The sequence below is a fragment of the Phytophthora infestans genome, genomic scaffold (assembly GCF_000142945.1).
Source record: "Phytophthora infestans T30-4 supercont1.1 genomic scaffold, whole genome shotgun sequence".
Lineage (NCBI taxonomy): Eukaryota > Oomycota > Peronosporomycetes > Peronosporales > Peronosporaceae > Phytophthora > Phytophthora infestans.
The window spans coordinates 1,524,177-1,541,068 of record NW_003303758.1 but is presented as its reverse complement, the minus strand read 5'-3'; the positions used below and the strand labels follow the sequence as shown (position 1 = coordinate 1,541,068).

The following is a 16,892-nucleotide window of genomic DNA, read 5'->3' as shown; positions in this document are numbered from 1 at the left end:
CAATAGTAATTCAACCTTCACGACGTATAGTACTTCATGAAGTTTTGACTCCATATTTTTCTCAACTATCTGCGACTTCGCGAGCGAGATCTCGATGATGAGGACGAGTGGTGACGCCGGTGTCGGGAAGATCTCCTGGAGCGAGAGCGAGATCGGGACGAAGATACAGAGCGTCGTCGACTGCGGTGGATCCTTTCACGTCCACGAGAGTGTGATCGACTGTCGCTGCGCCTACGTCGACGAGACCGACGGCGATCATCATGACGCGAATGACGTGACTCTCGTGGACTCGACCCGCGATGCTCACTCGACTGAGATCGACGTCGCGGATCTGGACGCTGAGGTTCCTTTAGATCCCCTTTATCCGGTGTTGCGTCTTGGGTGCGAGTAAGTCGCGCTACTAACTCTTCAAATACCTGCTTTTGCTGTTGCTTCGAGAGCAACGCAGCTGATTCACTCGAAGCTGCTGAACTGTAGAAATCACGGAGAAGCCTTTGGACTTCCTCACTCTCCCATTTCATCGTCGACTTGTCAAGAGCAGAAATCTTTTCCTCCAGGAACTTGGTAAGACGTAGCTGCTCTCCATCGCGTTTAAGCGCTTCAGACTTATAATCTGCTACTGCTTTACCATAAATCTTCTCTTGCGCTGATAATGTCAATAGCGCTAGAACATTTTCCTGAATCTGATTGTACCGCTCAGCATCAAGAAGACGCTCCAGCGTCGAGAGGAAAACGCTCAGTGTGGTGCTTGGTTCCCATGAATCGAGCTGAAATTGTTCATGTAGGAGCTCAGTAAACTGTTTCTTAGCGAGCTTCAGTTTGCTCTTCTTCTCAGCCTTCAGATCTTCTCGACGATGCGCAACAAAATGCTCATAAATGGCACGACGCTCATCCATAGTTGGCACGCCCATGAACCGTGGATCTCCTGCAATCTGTGGCAGCGCTACCGACCACTTGGTCAAAGGCATTATGTTCTTGTCACGCAGCATGGCTCGGAACTGCTCGATGCGTTTTTGTTCACGAGCTTTGCGCTCTTCTTCTGCCTTCAGCTCCTCTGCTGTTAACGGCGTTTCCTCCTCAACTTGCTCTGCTGATTGCTCGACTTTCGCCTCCACGTCCTTCTGCCCCCCGTCTATATCTCGCTTCTCTTGCTGTTTCTTATGCTTTTTCTGCCTCTTCTTGTCTTTCTTTTCCTTTTTAGCAGCTTTGTCATTGTCTTTTCGTTGATTCTCCTCTTCTCGCGCTTCTCGAGCTGCTTTGGCCCCTGCTGCAGCAGCCTCCGCCTCGCCCCATTCGTGTGGACGCTCCCAAACTGACTCGCGCGTCTTCGAGTTGAAGTAATACAGCGTGCCATTACCCGCATTATGTGCTGTCCACACACCCGAGCGCGCCACGTTATTCTCCAGCATGAGCTTCATCATAAACTCCGTCTCAAGCGACGCGAGGTCGTCGGGGACCTCCCATTGGGACGAGTCCGTCTTATGATCGTAGTAGAATAGTCGCCCGTCGCCGTCGTCGTGCACAGACCATTCATCCACAACTTGGAGTGCATTTAGTACATAGAGTTTCTGCTCCGCCGTCCCGCTGGCCTTGGTAGAAGGCTCTTCGTCAACCATGTTGGCTCGCTCTTGTATCAATGATATTTGAAAAAGGTGTACCACACAAACTGCATCGGTGCCAGCCTCTCGGACCAGAATCAGGCACTTCTCTTGACTCGACTCTTGAGATGGCGGAGGTGCAGGGCCGCGGGCGGCGAGCGTCGACGATTAAGCGCCGGTTTGAGACCGACGAGGAGTATGTGGAGGAGCAGCTGCTGTTTGATCTGGAGTCGGAGCTTCAGCAGGTACAAGCGCTGAAGGTGCTGACGCAAGAGCGTTTGAGTCAGTTGATGCAGGAGCAGAAGCATTTGGAGCAACAGCAGAGGCGTTTACAGCGTCAAACCGACCGACGCGATGCTGGAGCTGCCACCGCACGCATGCTACAGTTGCAGGAGCAGGAGCGGGTGCGACTTGCGATGGCGGAGGCGAAACGCGAGCACGATGAAAAGGAAGCCAAAGCTAGGGCCGAGGAGGCGCAACGCCGACGAGAAAACGCGATTGAGACGCAGGATGATGACCTGGACGACCTCGATGCGTTCCTCGCACAGGACGCCGCCCATTTTTGAGGGCTTACGCACGCTAGTTTAAAATATTTATTGCTGGATAGAAATCAGTGCTGCCTGCCGAAAGTAACCCTTGACAGTTTTAGCTTTCGTGTATGGTGTGCCCCACCGATATAGGATACCATGGGGTCGCCAAAAGTTGTGGCCATCTGCCTGATAATGCGATCTCTCTTCTCCGCTGGTCGACACACGCCGGATGCTCTTCGACAGCATATGCATTTCTCGCTTTAGAAAAGACTTTATGGCTTACTACATGTACAAGTATTTCGAAGTCGCGAAGCTGAGGCAGGTCAGGGCCTACTGGCCTACTCAGTTGGCCAGATGGCGGAGAAGCTGTCAAGCACTTCAACAGCAAAATTTGCTGTACAGTACTGTACTACGACCGGGTCTGTTGGCGCTACATTAAATGTAGCGCCAACAGAGTTCGGAGGCAACACCCGACACTAGAGTGTACGGTGCACTTCAAACGATCAACGCTGGTGAGTTGTTTATAGGCCCAGTGATTCTTTAGACGAACGGATGAGGTAAGGAAACAACTTTTTACGTCACACCCAGGACAGGCTCACGCCCCGCGAGTCGCGGCTGCACGTTGGCCGGTCAGTGACCGGCGGTCACAGTATTATATTTGGTGTCGCCTCTTGCCTTTTGTCGGAGTCAGTTCCGAGGGAAATGTGAAACGGCAGCACATTGGCTGAAAGTCGTATAGGTTCTCAATTAGCTGAAAACCATCTTAGCGCACCGGTCTATTGGATAAAAAAATCTGCCTGAGTTTTCATGAGAGCGGGGCCAAACCGCCACCCCCAAACCCGCGAGCAGAGCAAGACACAACGCAAAAAGCGCCGATATCCGGAACGCGTTGACTAACTCAAAGAACACCACAAACTCACTCTGCACTGCCGCTCATATCCTCCTTTCCCCCTTTTGACCATCACTCCTGTTGCCCACGCCATGGAGACCGCCACCCCCAAGGACATGACCGACGCGGGCAACCGCAAGCGCAAGATGACGGCCTCCACGCCGCCGTCCGGCCTAAAGCGCGGCCACAAGCTGTCGCGACCGGCCGCCGCCCCGAGCGCCAGCATCTTGAATGGCGTGACACCGCCCGTGATCACGCCGCAAGGCTCCATCCACACTTCGGACCAGTTCATCGACCACCAGCGTGCCATGTTCAGCGCCGCCGTAGCGCCCACACCGCATGGGCCGGTGGACCACATGCCGCCTACCCCTGCTTTTGTCAACCGTAACGGCTTTAGCCACACGCCCGATGGCTTCTCCTCCACGCCTAGCGAAGGCTTCCCATCCAATAGCGCCCTGGCGCAGCGGGCAGCCGGCTCAGCTTCCACGCCTGCGGACGACAACCAGACGGCCGCCACGACCAACGGATACTCCTCACACGCGCCCACGCCGTCGCCTGTTCCTCGCGCGGCACCACTCAATCTCCGCAACTTCGCCAACTGGGAAGTCGGCACCCGATACTCGCTCGTGCGGCTGCTCGGCAAAGGTTCCTACGGACAGGTACAGATCAGTCCTGGTTTTTCTTTTTCTGTTTACGAGTCTCTGATCTGTCTTTCCTATTTAGGTGGCCGAGGCCTTCGATAACGAACGAAAGAAGAAAGTGGCCATTAAGAAGATCATCAACGTCTTTGACCAGGAGATCGACTGCAAGCGACTGTACCGCGAGATTTACATTTTGCGTCGTCTGAGGTATGTGGAAGATGTAATGTATAATGCTTTAGTATGCTGTGCTGATTTAAATGCTGTTTTGTTTTGCTACCAGCCACCCGCAAGTGATCAACTTGATCGATGTGATCCCGCCGGAGAACTACGACACTTTTACAGATCTGTACTTGGTGTTTGACTTTGTGGACACTGACCTGCACAAACTCATCATGAGCCCGCAGTACTTGACCATTCGTCACATCCAAGTCTTCCTGTATCAACTTCTGTGTGGACTGAAATACGTCCACTCAGCCAACGTGATCCACCGTGATATGAAACCCGCCAACATCTTGCTGAACGAAGACTGCACCCTTATGGTAAGTGACATTCAAAAGAAATACTTTTTTCTTAATGAAATATTTGCTAATTTTAAAATATTTTATTTAAAATAGATTTGCGACTTCGGCCTCTCTCGTGTAATGGAGAGCGATATGTCGATGGAGGAACTGAGCAAGCACTTGTACTCTCCGAAGGACTCCAAGTCGCCCACCACATCTGACGGAGGAACCACATCGGCACCTTCTCCTGGAAGCGCCTCCTCTACGCCTTCGTCGTCTGGCGAATTCCCCAAGATGCGACGACAGTTGACGAAACACGTTGTTACTCGATGGTATCGAGCACCAGAGCTGATTCTCCTTCAGGATTACGATTTCTCTGTCGATATGTGGAGCATTGGATGCATTTTTGCCGAGCTGTTGAGCATGCAAGTGGAGAGCTGTCCGCGGTACCAGGAGCGCGTGCCTCTCTTTCCTGGCCGCTCATGCTTCCCTCTTAGCGCAGACCGTCCCACGACGTACTCAGACAAGCTGGACCAGCTCAACGTGATTTTTAATGTGATCGGCACACCCGGCGAGGACGATATTGGCAGCTTGGGTGAAGTCAAACAGTACTTGCGGAAACTGCCTAAGAAGGAGCCCAGAGACCTTCGCGAGGTATGTACTGCGTCGTTTAAGCTCGCATTTGTAGCCATGTTCTGACCTGGTTGTATATCTGCGGTCCATCCAGATGTACCCTGGCGCTCCTGCTGACTCGCTTGACTTACTCAAGCAAATGCTGTCATTTAACCCCGAGAGCCGAATCTCGGTAAGTCTTTCAGCTTCTACACTACTTTATTCTAGTAGGTTTTTATCTGACTGTTTTATTTTTTCAGGTCGATAAAGCTCTAGCGCACCCGTTCCTGGAGTCAGTACGGAGGTCTCAGTCGGAGACTGTAGAAGGCAATCCGTTTGGCATGGAGTTTGAGAATGTCCCTCTGAACAAGGAGGCTTTGAAAGGTATGTGTGTGACTTGTAATTCTTCTTTTAAGTTCATGATACTTACGCATTTTTGTGAATTATACAGCCCGTATTTTTGAAGAAATCAAACTGTTCGCGGAACGAAACAACCGGAGATGAATGAAGTCTCCCGCTCTGTTCGACCGCGACGGGGCGAGCCTCGACTTGGTCCGTGTTCGGCTTGCGGGAATGAAGATGGAATCAGACGAAGGGGTGAAGCAACAAACGGCCGGTGGTAAAAGTCGGTTAGTTTGAGTATGTAAAATGTGAAGAAAGGAAGGCAAGAACGAGATGGCGTGTGGGCTACAATGAAGCTACAAAGTCAAATGGCGATGGTCCTGTTAAGACAGCTGACTCCTCGAAAGAAGAGGAGCTCAGTAGCCTGTAGTGGATGTATGAACTGCACACCTTCGTTCTTGTGACCTTACGATGCATCAAGACAAGAAGAGCCAGACGGAAGATCAAAACGGAGAGACGAGAGTAAAAGTAAGTGGATATCCGATCTCGTCAGACGGCAACGCCGCCATCCGAGGGCAAAAGTAGGCGCGTGGTGCTCGTCTGTATGTTGGCTTGTCTTACGCTTCGATTGCAGTGTCGAATGTGTTTTCAATAGATGAAGAAGATTGACCTAACGTTCCTGAGGATGCTGATACCGTTGCTTCGTTTCATGTTTTATTTTTGCTTTTTCCTAGTCACTAAAAGTGCTGTTTCAAAACGGACATTGCAGTGCTTATGGCCGAGACACTCGCATATAGACAAACAACTAATGCCAAACCAAGCTCATACCTTATTGGAACTCGCTGTGCCTTCCTGACGACTATGGAGACGAGCGTGGATACGCTCGTGTACCAACTGGAAGACGACGATACCAATGTACGTTGGAATTCATTACAGAAGCTTCGAAGGATTGCAGCAGTGGAAACCTCGCACTTTCCGGTTCGCAATACTCGACGCTTTCTTCAATGTGTCCGGAGACGAATTGTCAATGAAGCAGATCCCTGTGTAGCTATTGAGGCGCTGAGGTTACTTGGAGACGTGATGGTCTCACTTGGAGATGATGTCGACCAAATCTTGTCTTCCATTCTGCCTCATTTAATCTCGATCCTGCCGAGAACACGCAAGGACCAGGAGGATAGTGAGGAGGATTCAGATATTCTACAGGAAGAGATGCTCCAAGTCTTTCGGAAATACACGAACGTTACCAATGATCTCCAAGCTGTCGCCGACTTGCTCGTTAATATCGGTCTTGGAAGTGGACAAGGAGCTGTACGTGAAACCTCGCTCGTTGTCTTGATGCGACTACTCGATGAACGATTCTTGAAGCATTCAAAGACAAATCGAGATGCTACAAGATCCGCAATCGGTCGAGGAGACAAGGCACTTATCGTCGCTTTGGTGCAAGCTATAATACCGGCCATGGAAGATACGAACGAGAATGTGGTCGTAGTGGCCGAGGAAGCCATCGCCAAACTTGAGTCCTACTGGGGTAGTCGATTTTCCAGCGACATGATGAAGTTTCTAAGCACTGAAGACAAACGGACGCTACAGGAGCATCAAGAACCGATCGCAGATTTCTTGCAGGTATGCACAACCTCTACATCGCCACCGGCTTCACCACCGCAGTCTTTACGGCCAACTTCTACTGCGTCATTCAGTGATGCATGTCCGTCAAAAGCTCACCCTCTGACGTTGACAGAAGAGCTATATTTTGGGTTCCTGAAAGCTGATATCGTGGCGATATTAACTACATACATGAGCAACTCGAATGCTGACTGGAAGAAGCGCGCAACAGCCGTGGAAAAGCTGTACGCAGCTTGCAAGGAGGTGGATGCAGGTACGTTACGTGGATTTACAGTGGAAGAGCGAGCCAAACGAATGGACGAACTAGAGAAACTTTTCGACGTCCTGGTGCATCTTACACAAGATGTGGATGTACATCTTGTTAAACGAGCACTCCAGATCGCGCAGATATTATTCCGTAAGCTGAGCCCGCCGCGATACAAAGAAGATGATGTCCAACCGAATCAAAACGATGAGAACGCAGAGGTCAAGGATGCAGCATTCTACATGAAAAAGATGCTATCCCCCACGATAGAAACCGCAGCAAACTTTGTTGGTGATGACGACGAGATGGAGAGTTTTGTGTATACCCTACTAGGACAGGTCTTTGCAAGTGGCTGCGTTAGTGTTACCTCGATCGAGCAAGTGCTAGCTTCGACGTCACTTCGACATCGTCGCTCTCAAATTCGAGAAGAAGCCGTGAAAGTTTGGATTGTGCTTCTTCTAATCACAGATCGAGAAAGTCTCTTATCAGATAGCTACGCACCGAATGAGTACGTTGTACAGACGCTGGGACGCTTGCTAGGAGATACGAACGCCCGTGTGCGGGACTTGGCTTTCGAAGTGGCTGCCGTGCTCGCTATGGTGTGCTGCTGTAATATTTACGCATTACTGGAGACTCTTGTCGAGGATGAGTATGTTGCGGAACGAGTGGATTGGGCTGCGCTACGTGCGAGATTAAGACGTAAAAATGTTCCAGAGCTTCGATCCAATTGCACGCTACGAATTAAATCTACGGCTGTGGCTACGGGCGTATGTAGAAGTCGAACGAATCGACTGGCTTCGAGTGTAGAGCAATCGCTGGATAGTATCTCCGAGATGAGGGTGCTGGTTAGAAACGGACTTAAGTCTCACGAACACCAAAGCGAATCGAGTGTAGCGAGAAGTGAAGGGGTCTACACAACGGTTGACATCAACGAAAAGTTGTCTGCCTTGAGAAAGAAAATGGATCAACCTCGCTCCAAGCGGACACAGCGCCCTCAGAGTGAAAAGGCCATGACGACGTCTAAGCTCGAGAGAGTAAACGATAACAAGATAGAGTTAGCGATGCAAGTGCTCCCTCGATCTAAAAGCTCGCCAGAACAATCCGCTAATAACCTCACCGACTTTGATGAAAGCCCGAGAACAATGATCTATCAATCCCCTAAAAGCAAGCGAGTCTATTCGAACAAGATCGCAGTGACTCTTTTAACAGCAGAGGAGCTCACAACTGCACCTAGACAGCTTAGCCCTCAGCAATTACAAAGCCTACAAAGCGATTCACACAACTACGAGGATCGTAGCAAGTTCACCGACCGAGCGAGAGTCACTAAAGCTGAGTCTCCCTCGCATTCTTCGTATGATGAACGCCCTATTTGTCCGCTGGCTTCCTCGGGAGAATCTGACCAAATCTATTTAAGTGCCGTAAGGCAAGATGAGCTTGACAACAATGAAGTTCGGCCAACTAGGAAAAGCAATGGCGAGCGTGTGGTGTCTCTAGCAACTCGAAAGCGACTGGAAGCAAAGACGAAACAGGACGGTGAAAGAAATAGCAACAATTCCCCAAGGCTGTCGCCAGAGAAAAGAGTGAGTGAAAATGAGCCGTCAAATAGCAAAGATTTTGGTGAAGCGCCCCGGTCTGGCAAGCAAGAACCACGATACTTGGAGCCGCACGAGATCACTCCTTTGATGAATCCTAAACATGAGCTAAACAGAGTTCTCTCTCAACTTCAAAGTGACGACTGGGAAGCAAACTTCGAAGCACTTAGTACAGTTCGACGACTTGCATTGCATCACGCTAGCGTGATCGACGCAGTCAAGGTTCACACAATTATCTCTGGGATCATGAAGCAAGTCTCGAATCTGCGTTCATCAGTCTCAAAGAATGCCCTGATGGCACTTGAGTCCATGTGTGCTGCTTTCAGTCGAGCAATGGATTCGGAAGTGGAGAGTATCGTCCCCGTCTTGCTCAAGCGCTGTGCAGACTCGAACGCCTTTGTGTGTGAGTCAGCTGCAGCGTCTTTACGTGCCGTGGTGCTGAAGTGCACTACATCTCGCGTTGTATCTGCCTTGACGTCTCGTGCGAGCAGCAAGGCCGCACCGATCCGACGAGAAGTAGCTCGTGGTATCTACGCACTTATTCTAGGTCAAGCTGACATACAGACAAGTAAGGATCTGCCTCCAGTTCTTCAACTGGTTGGCCGATGCCTCGAAGACTCTAATAACGAGGTGCGTGACATTGCCAAGCAGGCAATACTCCACTTACACCACATACAACGCTTACCAAGCGAGCGGATCAAGAGGTTCTTATCGGCATCAGCACAGTCAAAAGTCAACAGCGCTTTGAGTGGGAAAGTCGCGTATGTACCGCAACTACTTCCCAAGTCGTCCAGTTTGATGGAAATTGCTTCGGAGTTGCCTTCGTCTGCCACCAAGAAACGAGAGACTACCTCAGCACCAAAGGCAAAGAAGACTGCGAAGCTCTCTAGTCGAGCGTCTCCACCTGCATCGAGCAACGGAACTCGATTAAAGATGAACTCGGATGAACTCCATCGACTCGAGGCGAAACTCGACAGTAATAACTGGAAAGACCGCTTTGATGCGCTCAACGAGACGACGAATTTCATCTGTGGCTGTGCCTCAGCTCTCGTGGAAAGCGGCCAGATGCTGAATCTATTCGACCAGCTCATCAAACGCCTGGACGATGGCAATGCCAAGGTGAACGTACTAGCGCTCGAGTGCATGGAGAGGATTGTCCCTGCTGTTGGCAGTGGAATGGAGCAAATATTACCGAATTTTGTGCCTGCAATCGCTAAGAACCTTGCCAACGCTCGAACGTCATCTCTGGCTCTGTCTGTAGTGCGACAGCTTTGCGCGCACGCGGACAATCGCTCTCTGTGCCAACAGTTTGCGATTCAAGCTCGTAGTGCCAACTCCCGTGTGATCCCAGCTCTTCTTGATACGCTTACGCAACTGACAGCACACAGCTTGGACGACAAAAACAACTACGTGCTTACTCGCCATGTGCTGCCCTTGGCGGTGGATCTGCTGAAGGAAGCCAAGAGTGGCGTGAAAGAAGCAAACTCGAGATTACTACGGCAACTACGTAGGACGCTAGGACCCACAGCTATATCGAATGCCGCATCCAAGCTGAGCTCGACGCAGCAAGACAAACTTGCTGCTGTGCTGCGATGACAATATTCAACTTGTAAAAAAACCCAAAGTGGCTTATCCAGTTAGAAACGCAACTTTACTTAGCGCAACATTAGACATCGTTTGAATTTTGAAGGCGCCAATTCGGCGCTCTCGTCCATTCTTCGATCAGCACAAAGGCCTGCGCTCCGTAAGACAACAGTAGCGCCATGTCAAGCACGCCGCAGAAGGACACAGCGGAGGAGCACCAAGAGATGGAGCAGCAGGTGTCGTCTCCGCCGCAATCGTCGGAGAAGCAGACGCAGGACACTGAGGCGGAGGAGGAAGTACCGGCCACCATGGGCGAGCAGAAAACCGAGGAGACGCAGCAAGGAAAAGTTGAAGAAGTAGAGATGGAGATGCAGGAGGAAAGCCTAGAGCCGGAAAAGCAAGAACACGAGAAGACGCAAGAGGAAAAGACGCCTGTGAAGGCTGCCACACCGTCGGAAAAGAAAAAGCCAAGCCAGGCGACGTCTGCCTCCAAGTCCGCCACTAAAAGGAAGTTCGACGCTCTCCACGCTCGCAATGCACCTTCCATTCCAGAGCACGAGAAGAATAAAAAAGCTCGCGCCTCCGCCTTAATGAAGACGCCCGGTGCGAAGCTTAATGAGAAGAAAGCTCCAACGAAGACAAGGGAGTTCTCCTTCGCGAGACCTACAGAATCTTCCGCTAGTCGCACAACTGCAATCGCGAAGGATCACGGACACCCAAAGACGACGCCAACGCCCCCACCTGCTCGTAAGCCGCTACACCCGAAGAACACACCGGCAAAGGCTCAGCACACATCAGCAGCGGCTCCCAAGACTCCGACAGACAAGACGTCGCGACCTCACTTCAGCTACACGCCATACACGGGTCCATTGCCGCCTTTGACCGTCGAATCCAGCTTTGCACCCAAAGGCTCGCAGAATACGAGCCACAAGTTGCCTGCCTCTGCACGTAAGCCACGCCCGGCATCAGCGAAGAAGACACGACCGCAGAGTTCGACTGGTAAGGAAAATAATGGTGTGAACACAGATGGAGATGCAGCTACTAACGCAGCTTCCAGCAGCAAGGTAAACCACCGTGACGAAGGAGCAGACCCGGTCGGCGTTTGAAAAGAAGGTCAAGGCTCAACGCTTCACTGAGCCAACAGCATAGCCGACTGCAAATTTGCTACACACTTGTAGGCCTCCACTCGCCTTATATATCTAGCGCCGTTCTTATTCGCATGACGTTGTTTGCAGCTACATGTATATGGAGGCACTAAAATAAATAATCTTTTTTTTAGCTTGAAGTGTTGAACACAATTACTCCTCTGAAGAACAGGATGGTGCTACACGAACACCGATTAGTGCGTACGATGTGTACTACTGTACGATGAGGGCTGTAAGTGTGAGCGTGAAAAATGGAAACCAAGTACTTAGACATGAGCGAGATCTACAGGTAGGGCACTTATGAATATTTCTTGGTAGTTTGCTTGTTTGTGGAGTGATTGTGTTTTGAGTTGAGCGTGCTGCCTATAGTTTCGCCCAACGAACCGATCAATTACGTCAAGAATCTTAATAATGGCTCGTTTTGGATGTTAATGAAGCCTACAACTTCACATCGAGTCAGTGGGTATCTGGATTGGAGCTGCTACCGAATTAGTAAAATCCAAATAGAAGATCATCATCAGCTATGCTACCGTATTGCATGGATTAGACAGCGAGTATCGACTGAAGAGCGGTGCAATTTGTCGCTATCAGTGGGGGATATGCTTATCACTTGAAGACCAAGCAAAAAAAAACCGAAAGCGCATTCATCAGATCTCTGTCAACTTCGAAGAGCTCTGTATATTCACTATATACATTCGAACAACCACTTGGCGACTTCCTTCAAGTAATTTGGAGATCTACGTTTGTCCGTGCCGATGCATTAATTGACATGAATACTGTACATGTATATGTAGCACCAGCAATTTTCAGCTTAAATTCTGGAACCATCATTGAAATACGAAATATGCTCGACATTAAATTTCCTGGGTCGCTTTGACGGTGTTTGTAGTTAGCCTGAATCCTTCGTACATACATGTACACTAAACACAAGCTCAGGAATAATGTTCGGTGTCGCTTCCTTTTAATCTCCTTGTACTGGACAAACAAATTATGAAATGCATCCAATCTTAAAAAGGTTGTATCGAAGGATAAGTGACTATTTCAACCAAACTGAGAATATAAAATATTCATAACGACGTTGTTACCAGCACGCTTCGCTACGCTTGTCTTCTCTCTCTCGATGCTGGCAAATCAAAAAAGGATGTTGAGCTAGTGCGCCAACATCGTGTCAAGGTATCCCGCCACCTTGTCGCCAATGCGTCCCAGCTTCTTCGCTTCTTGACCACTTCTCACCGCCACGTCAGCATCACGAAGGCGGCGTGCTGCACGTAGAAACGCTGTGCCTCGACCAGTGTGGCGCTTATACAGCTCCTCCTCGCCGTACTCGGCCAGTGCATCCACTAGAATTTGGTTCTTCTCAACTTGCGCTGGCTTGCTGGTTACATCCTTCACGATAGGTGGCACCACCGAGTCGTATTCACGCTGACCATATTCACTCTGCTCTTCTTCCTCTTCTTCTGCGTCGTACTCGTAGTCTTCGTCGCTGTCAGCGTGACCCTGCTGGATGATCTGGTCGATCTTAGCCGCAATACGTTGACCAACCATCCCGATATCCTTACTGGCTTGCTTCCCCGACTTCACCACTGTCTCGGAGTCCCGAATGCCTTGAGCTGCACGCAAATGCGAGATGCCCTTGCCTCTATGACCCGAATTCAAGTGGCTATCACCGTAGTCGATCAGAGCATCCACGATCGACTGGTTCTCTGAACACTTGGCAGGATTTTCACGCAAGTCCTTGACAATCGGGGCGAGGGTATAGCCACCTCCACTACCTCGCGAGTAGCTACGAGACCCAGTCGTCTCCCCCGTGTCCTTGACGATGCGACCATGCTCCAAGATCTGGTCAATCTTGTCAGATATAACATCACCAACCAAGGGAACACTCGTTCGGGCAGTGGACCCAGACTTGATCACGTGGTCTGCGAGTTGAATCTCGCGTGCTGCACGAAGGTGACTCGTTCCTTTACCAGGACTACCGAAGTAGAGTTCGTGTTCTCCAAACTTCGTCAACTCTTGTACCAACGGCTGGTTCTCTGGACATTTGGCTCGAGAATTGTGGATCTCCACCACCAGTTCAGGACGTTGGTGGTCTTCCACGTCCGTGCTGATATTTTGGTCACCAGTGGTGTCTTTCACCTTCCCAGTGGCCATGATTTCCTCGATCTGGGCAGCGATCTTGTCGCCCACCATAGGCACAGCACGTGCTTCTTTCGACGACTTGATTGCAGTCGGGTGGTCTCTAATGTGGAGTGCAGCACGAAGATGGGAGACCCCCTTGCCCGTGTGTCCGTGATCAAGTTGCCCTTCACCATAATCGACAAGTGCATCCACGATCTTCTGGTTCGCAGAGTTTGCAGCTTTCTTCTCACGAACTTCTTCGACCAAACGGATGGTCTTGTGGGGAGGCATGGACTCTTTCTCAACGTCTTCCATGTTAGTGTCGTCCTTGGATACAGCGGCATACGCGTAACCAGCGGAAGCTGGTTCAGTCTCTTCGCCGTTTTCACCTGCACGCTTCGTCTTTTTACTACTTGGGTTCGACTCCGACGGAAGCGATCGTTTGTTTCGACCAAATTTTGCCATCATCTTCTTCATCGCACCCTGTCAAATAGGATGACGTTATCCATTGACGATATCGAAAGCTACACACGTTGTTGGTTACCTGTTCATCACCATTTGACGCTAGTAGGGCTGTGGCGATCTCATGTGTGGCTACGTAAGGATTCTTTTCACCGACGACGATGTGTTAGTGGTTTACGCAGGCAAAAATGGCCGCAGTGCTGCTGTAGTACCTCCGGAATATCGACGCTCTTGTTCTTGGCCATCTCTCGCAGCTTGCCGATCTGCGCGTACACCGCATCAGCTGTCTTGGCGTCGGTCATGGTCACTTCTGCAAATTCTTCCACCGTGTGCGTGGCTTCTGCAAAAAACGAGAATGAGACGATGTCTCTAGAGAATTTCCGTGCGAGAACAAATTATGAGACGCAGACATCCCGTTAGATTAACAACATACAGCCAAACCTTCAAGCGAGACAAGAGGATTTGGCCACGAGAATGCAGAAAAGTTGTTGAAATCTACTGCGAGAAAATCAAATATGTGAGACCTTGAGATTTCCCAGTTCCCGTCAGTGCGTCGCATTCGTCACAGTGCTCTTTGCTAAATTTCTCAGCAAAGTGTGTATTTTTCCAAAGTATTAAAAGTTACAAAATAAATCTGCCACATGCCTACATTGCTGCGTCCTACTTTTCTGCTTCTTCGGTGATGTCCTCCGCCTCGTCCGGCGACTGACACGTCAACGCGTCGATGAAAGTAGCAACTTTGTTCCCAATGCAGCCCAATGCTTGGGCCACAGTGCCACTTGTCACTAACTCTGCAGTATCTCGTAGACGACAGGCTGCACGCATAGAAGCCGTTCCTTGACCCGTGTGACACTGAGCAAGCTGCATTTCTCCACGATCTGAAAGCGCGTCCACAATTTTCTGGTTTCCTTCGACTCGTGCTTGCTTGCTGCGAACTTCGTGAACAATTCGTGGGGTACCAGAAGGTTCGCGAACTCCAAACTCGCTTCCTTGGTCGTCTTGGTCATCTACTTCATCGTCGGTATCAGCATGACCATGTTCTAACAGTTGATCGATCTTTGCACCAATTTGAGCTCCAACATACTTGATCGACTCTGCCGCCTGCTTTCCCGACGTCACCACAATATCCGAATCTCGAATTGCCATTGCAGCACGTAAATGGGCAACACCCTTGCCAGCATGACCCGAGTGCGAATGACTACTGCCGTAGTCGACCAATGCATCCACGAGGAGCTGATTTTCAGGCCGCACAGCACGCTCCTCCACAATCAGTTCCGGTTGAATGTTTCTTCCCGCAACTGGGATATCCTTAACAATGCGGCCATATTTCAGAATCTGGTCAATCTTGTCGGCAATTGTTGCTCCAACAAGAGGTACTTCACGACGAGCCTGGTCTCCGGAACTGACAACCTGATTGGTTAGCTGTAGTTCTCGGGCTGCGCGTAGGTGAGTCATCCCTTTGCTAACGCTACGGAAGTTAAGCTCGTGTTCCCCAAATTTCGAAAGCTCATCAACCAGGATTTGGTTTTCAGAACATTTTGCTCGAGTTTCGTGCACTTCGTGAACCAATTCAGGCAGCGTGTGCTTTTCCACATCGTCCAGCTTGAGTTTGTCTTCCAGCTTTCCAGAGCTCAAAAGCTGTTCAATTTGAGTTGCCATCTTGGATCCAACCAATGGAACAGCACGAGCTTCCGTACCAGATTCGATGGCGCGGGGATAGTCTCGAATAGCACACGCTGCACGCAGATGAGTGACTCCTGTCCCCGTGTGTCCTTGATGAAGTTGCTGCTCTCCATAGTCCGCGAATGTGTTCACGATAACTTGATTCGAGAACACAGCCGCCGGCTCTTTACGAACGTCTTCAGTCAAGCGAGATACCTTCCGTGGCGGCTCTTCTCCTTCATTCGCAGCGATGTTCTCGTCGCCAACCTCGTCTTCTTCCAGATCCACGGGTGTTTCCTCTCCTGCATCACCGATAGCTCGTTCGGTTTCACGGGCCTTCGCTGTCGCGGCATGTTCTCGCTTGGCCCCCCTTTTGAACTTAACGGCTAGTAGCTCCATTGCACCCTATTAAACAGTCCGATTTGTCACGACAGCGTCAGCATCTCCATTAAACTATAGTTTAAATCGCACTGGTTACCTCTTCGTCGCCATGAGATGCAGAGAGTGCCTTCAAGATCTCCGCAGAAGCATCGTAGATGCTCTACAAAACAACAGAAACGAAATATCAAACACTTCTTAAGTAACCCCCAGCTCCTACTATTTTAGCACTAAGGCCGTACCTCGGGAAGACTTACACCGCCTCGCTTGCACCCTTCGCGCAAGTTGTCTAGGTGTTGGTACAACTGAGTGAAATCTTCATCAACCATGGTGTCTTTGCCAGCGTAAGTTTGATTGTGTCTACTGTACTGTAGGAATAATCTGCTGCGACGAAATCCTTGCGACGGGTAGTGAAGGGTTCTCGTTCCCGTTGATTTTGTGTGTGTGTCTTATCTCATATTCTCGCAGACCGCTTCAGGTCGAAACTTTCAAAATGCAAGCGACCTTTGCAGGATTTACCGGTTTCGGAACAGCATATCTGCGTGCCATCGAGAGCATGCGCTCTGATCGTATCACCCGTCTTACGTTCCAGAATCGTGCAGATCTAGAAAAAGCCTTAATTACAACGCCTAAATTAAGAAATTCGTTTGGAGACTTCATTTCCATTCGCACTCGGTATCTGGATGAAGCGCTGGAGCATCGAGATGCTAAAATTCGCCAAGTAGTGATCCTCGGTGCAGGTCTGGATACCCGCGCATTTCGGCTGGAAACACTGCGTGGATGCCATATTCTGGAATTGATCAAAAACGGGGAGGCTTTCGAGAGTAAGATCAAGATGACGGAGAAGGAGGACATGACACTAATTGCTGAGAGAGCTGACTACATCGTCGCGAACCTGACTGACGATGATTGGGACAACAAGCTGTTAGCTGATGGATTCGCCCCGAGCTCTCCAACTTTCTGGACCATGGA

General features: G+C 50.2%; 7 protein-coding genes across 7 annotated transcripts; 4 read left to right on the top strand and 3 right to left on the bottom strand.

The window, feature by feature from the left end:
* Positions 1-65: 65 nt before the first annotated feature.
* Positions 66-1,616, bottom strand: PITG_00256 (uncharacterized protein; the record flags this gene model as incomplete). Its single annotated transcript, XM_002908831.1, has 2 exons — positions 66-1,087; positions 1,304-1,616. 2 exons carry the CDS (start codon positions 1,614-1,616, stop codon positions 66-68), a joined length of 1,335 nt encoding a protein of 444 aa, XP_002908877.1.
* Positions 1,617-1,726: 110 nt separating this feature from the next.
* Positions 1,727-2,164, top strand: PITG_00255 (uncharacterized protein; the record flags this gene model as incomplete). Its single annotated transcript, XM_002908830.1, has 1 exon — positions 1,727-2,164. One exon carries the CDS (start codon positions 1,727-1,729, stop codon positions 2,162-2,164), a length of 438 nt encoding a protein of 145 aa, XP_002908876.1.
* Positions 2,165-3,109: 945 nt separating this feature from the next.
* PITG_00254 (mitogen-activated protein kinase, putative) lies at positions 3,110-5,274 on the top strand (the record flags this gene model as incomplete). The annotated part of the gene is made up of 7 exons (XM_002908829.1): positions 3,110-3,676; positions 3,741-3,865; positions 3,939-4,197; positions 4,273-4,812; positions 4,886-4,963; positions 5,031-5,154; positions 5,222-5,274. The coding sequence occupies 7 exons, from the start codon at positions 3,110-3,112 to the stop codon at positions 5,272-5,274; spliced, it is 1,746 nt and encodes a 581-aa protein (XP_002908875.1).
* Positions 5,275-5,973: 699 nt separating this feature from the next.
* On the top strand, positions 5,974-10,167 carry PITG_00253 (uncharacterized protein; the record flags this gene model as incomplete). The annotated part of the gene is made up of 4 exons (XM_002908828.1): positions 5,974-7,801; positions 7,874-7,978; positions 8,192-8,392; positions 8,591-10,167. The coding sequence occupies 4 exons, from the start codon at positions 5,974-5,976 to the stop codon at positions 10,165-10,167; spliced, it is 3,711 nt and encodes a 1,236-aa protein (XP_002908874.1).
* Positions 10,168-10,298: 131 nt separating this feature from the next.
* PITG_00252 (uncharacterized protein) lies at positions 10,299-11,432 on the top strand (the record flags this gene model as incomplete). Its single annotated transcript, XM_002908827.1, has 1 exon — positions 10,299-11,432. The coding sequence occupies one exon, from the start codon at positions 10,464-10,466 to the stop codon at positions 11,259-11,261; it is 798 nt and encodes a 265-aa protein (XP_002908873.1).
* Positions 11,433-12,351: 919 nt separating this feature from the next.
* PITG_00251 (uncharacterized protein) lies at positions 12,352-14,182 on the bottom strand (the record flags this gene model as incomplete). The annotated part of the gene is made up of 4 exons (XM_002908826.1): positions 12,352-13,714; positions 13,814-13,901; positions 13,963-14,025; positions 14,093-14,182. 4 exons carry the CDS (start codon positions 14,180-14,182, stop codon positions 12,450-12,452), a joined length of 1,506 nt encoding a protein of 501 aa, XP_002908872.1.
* Positions 14,183-14,458: 276 nt separating this feature from the next.
* PITG_00250 (uncharacterized protein) lies at positions 14,459-16,249 on the bottom strand (the record flags this gene model as incomplete). Its single annotated transcript, XM_002908825.1, has 3 exons — positions 14,459-15,947; positions 16,021-16,083; positions 16,163-16,249. 3 exons carry the CDS (start codon positions 16,247-16,249, stop codon positions 14,541-14,543), a joined length of 1,557 nt encoding a protein of 518 aa, XP_002908871.1.
* Positions 16,250-16,892: the final 643 nt, after the last annotated feature.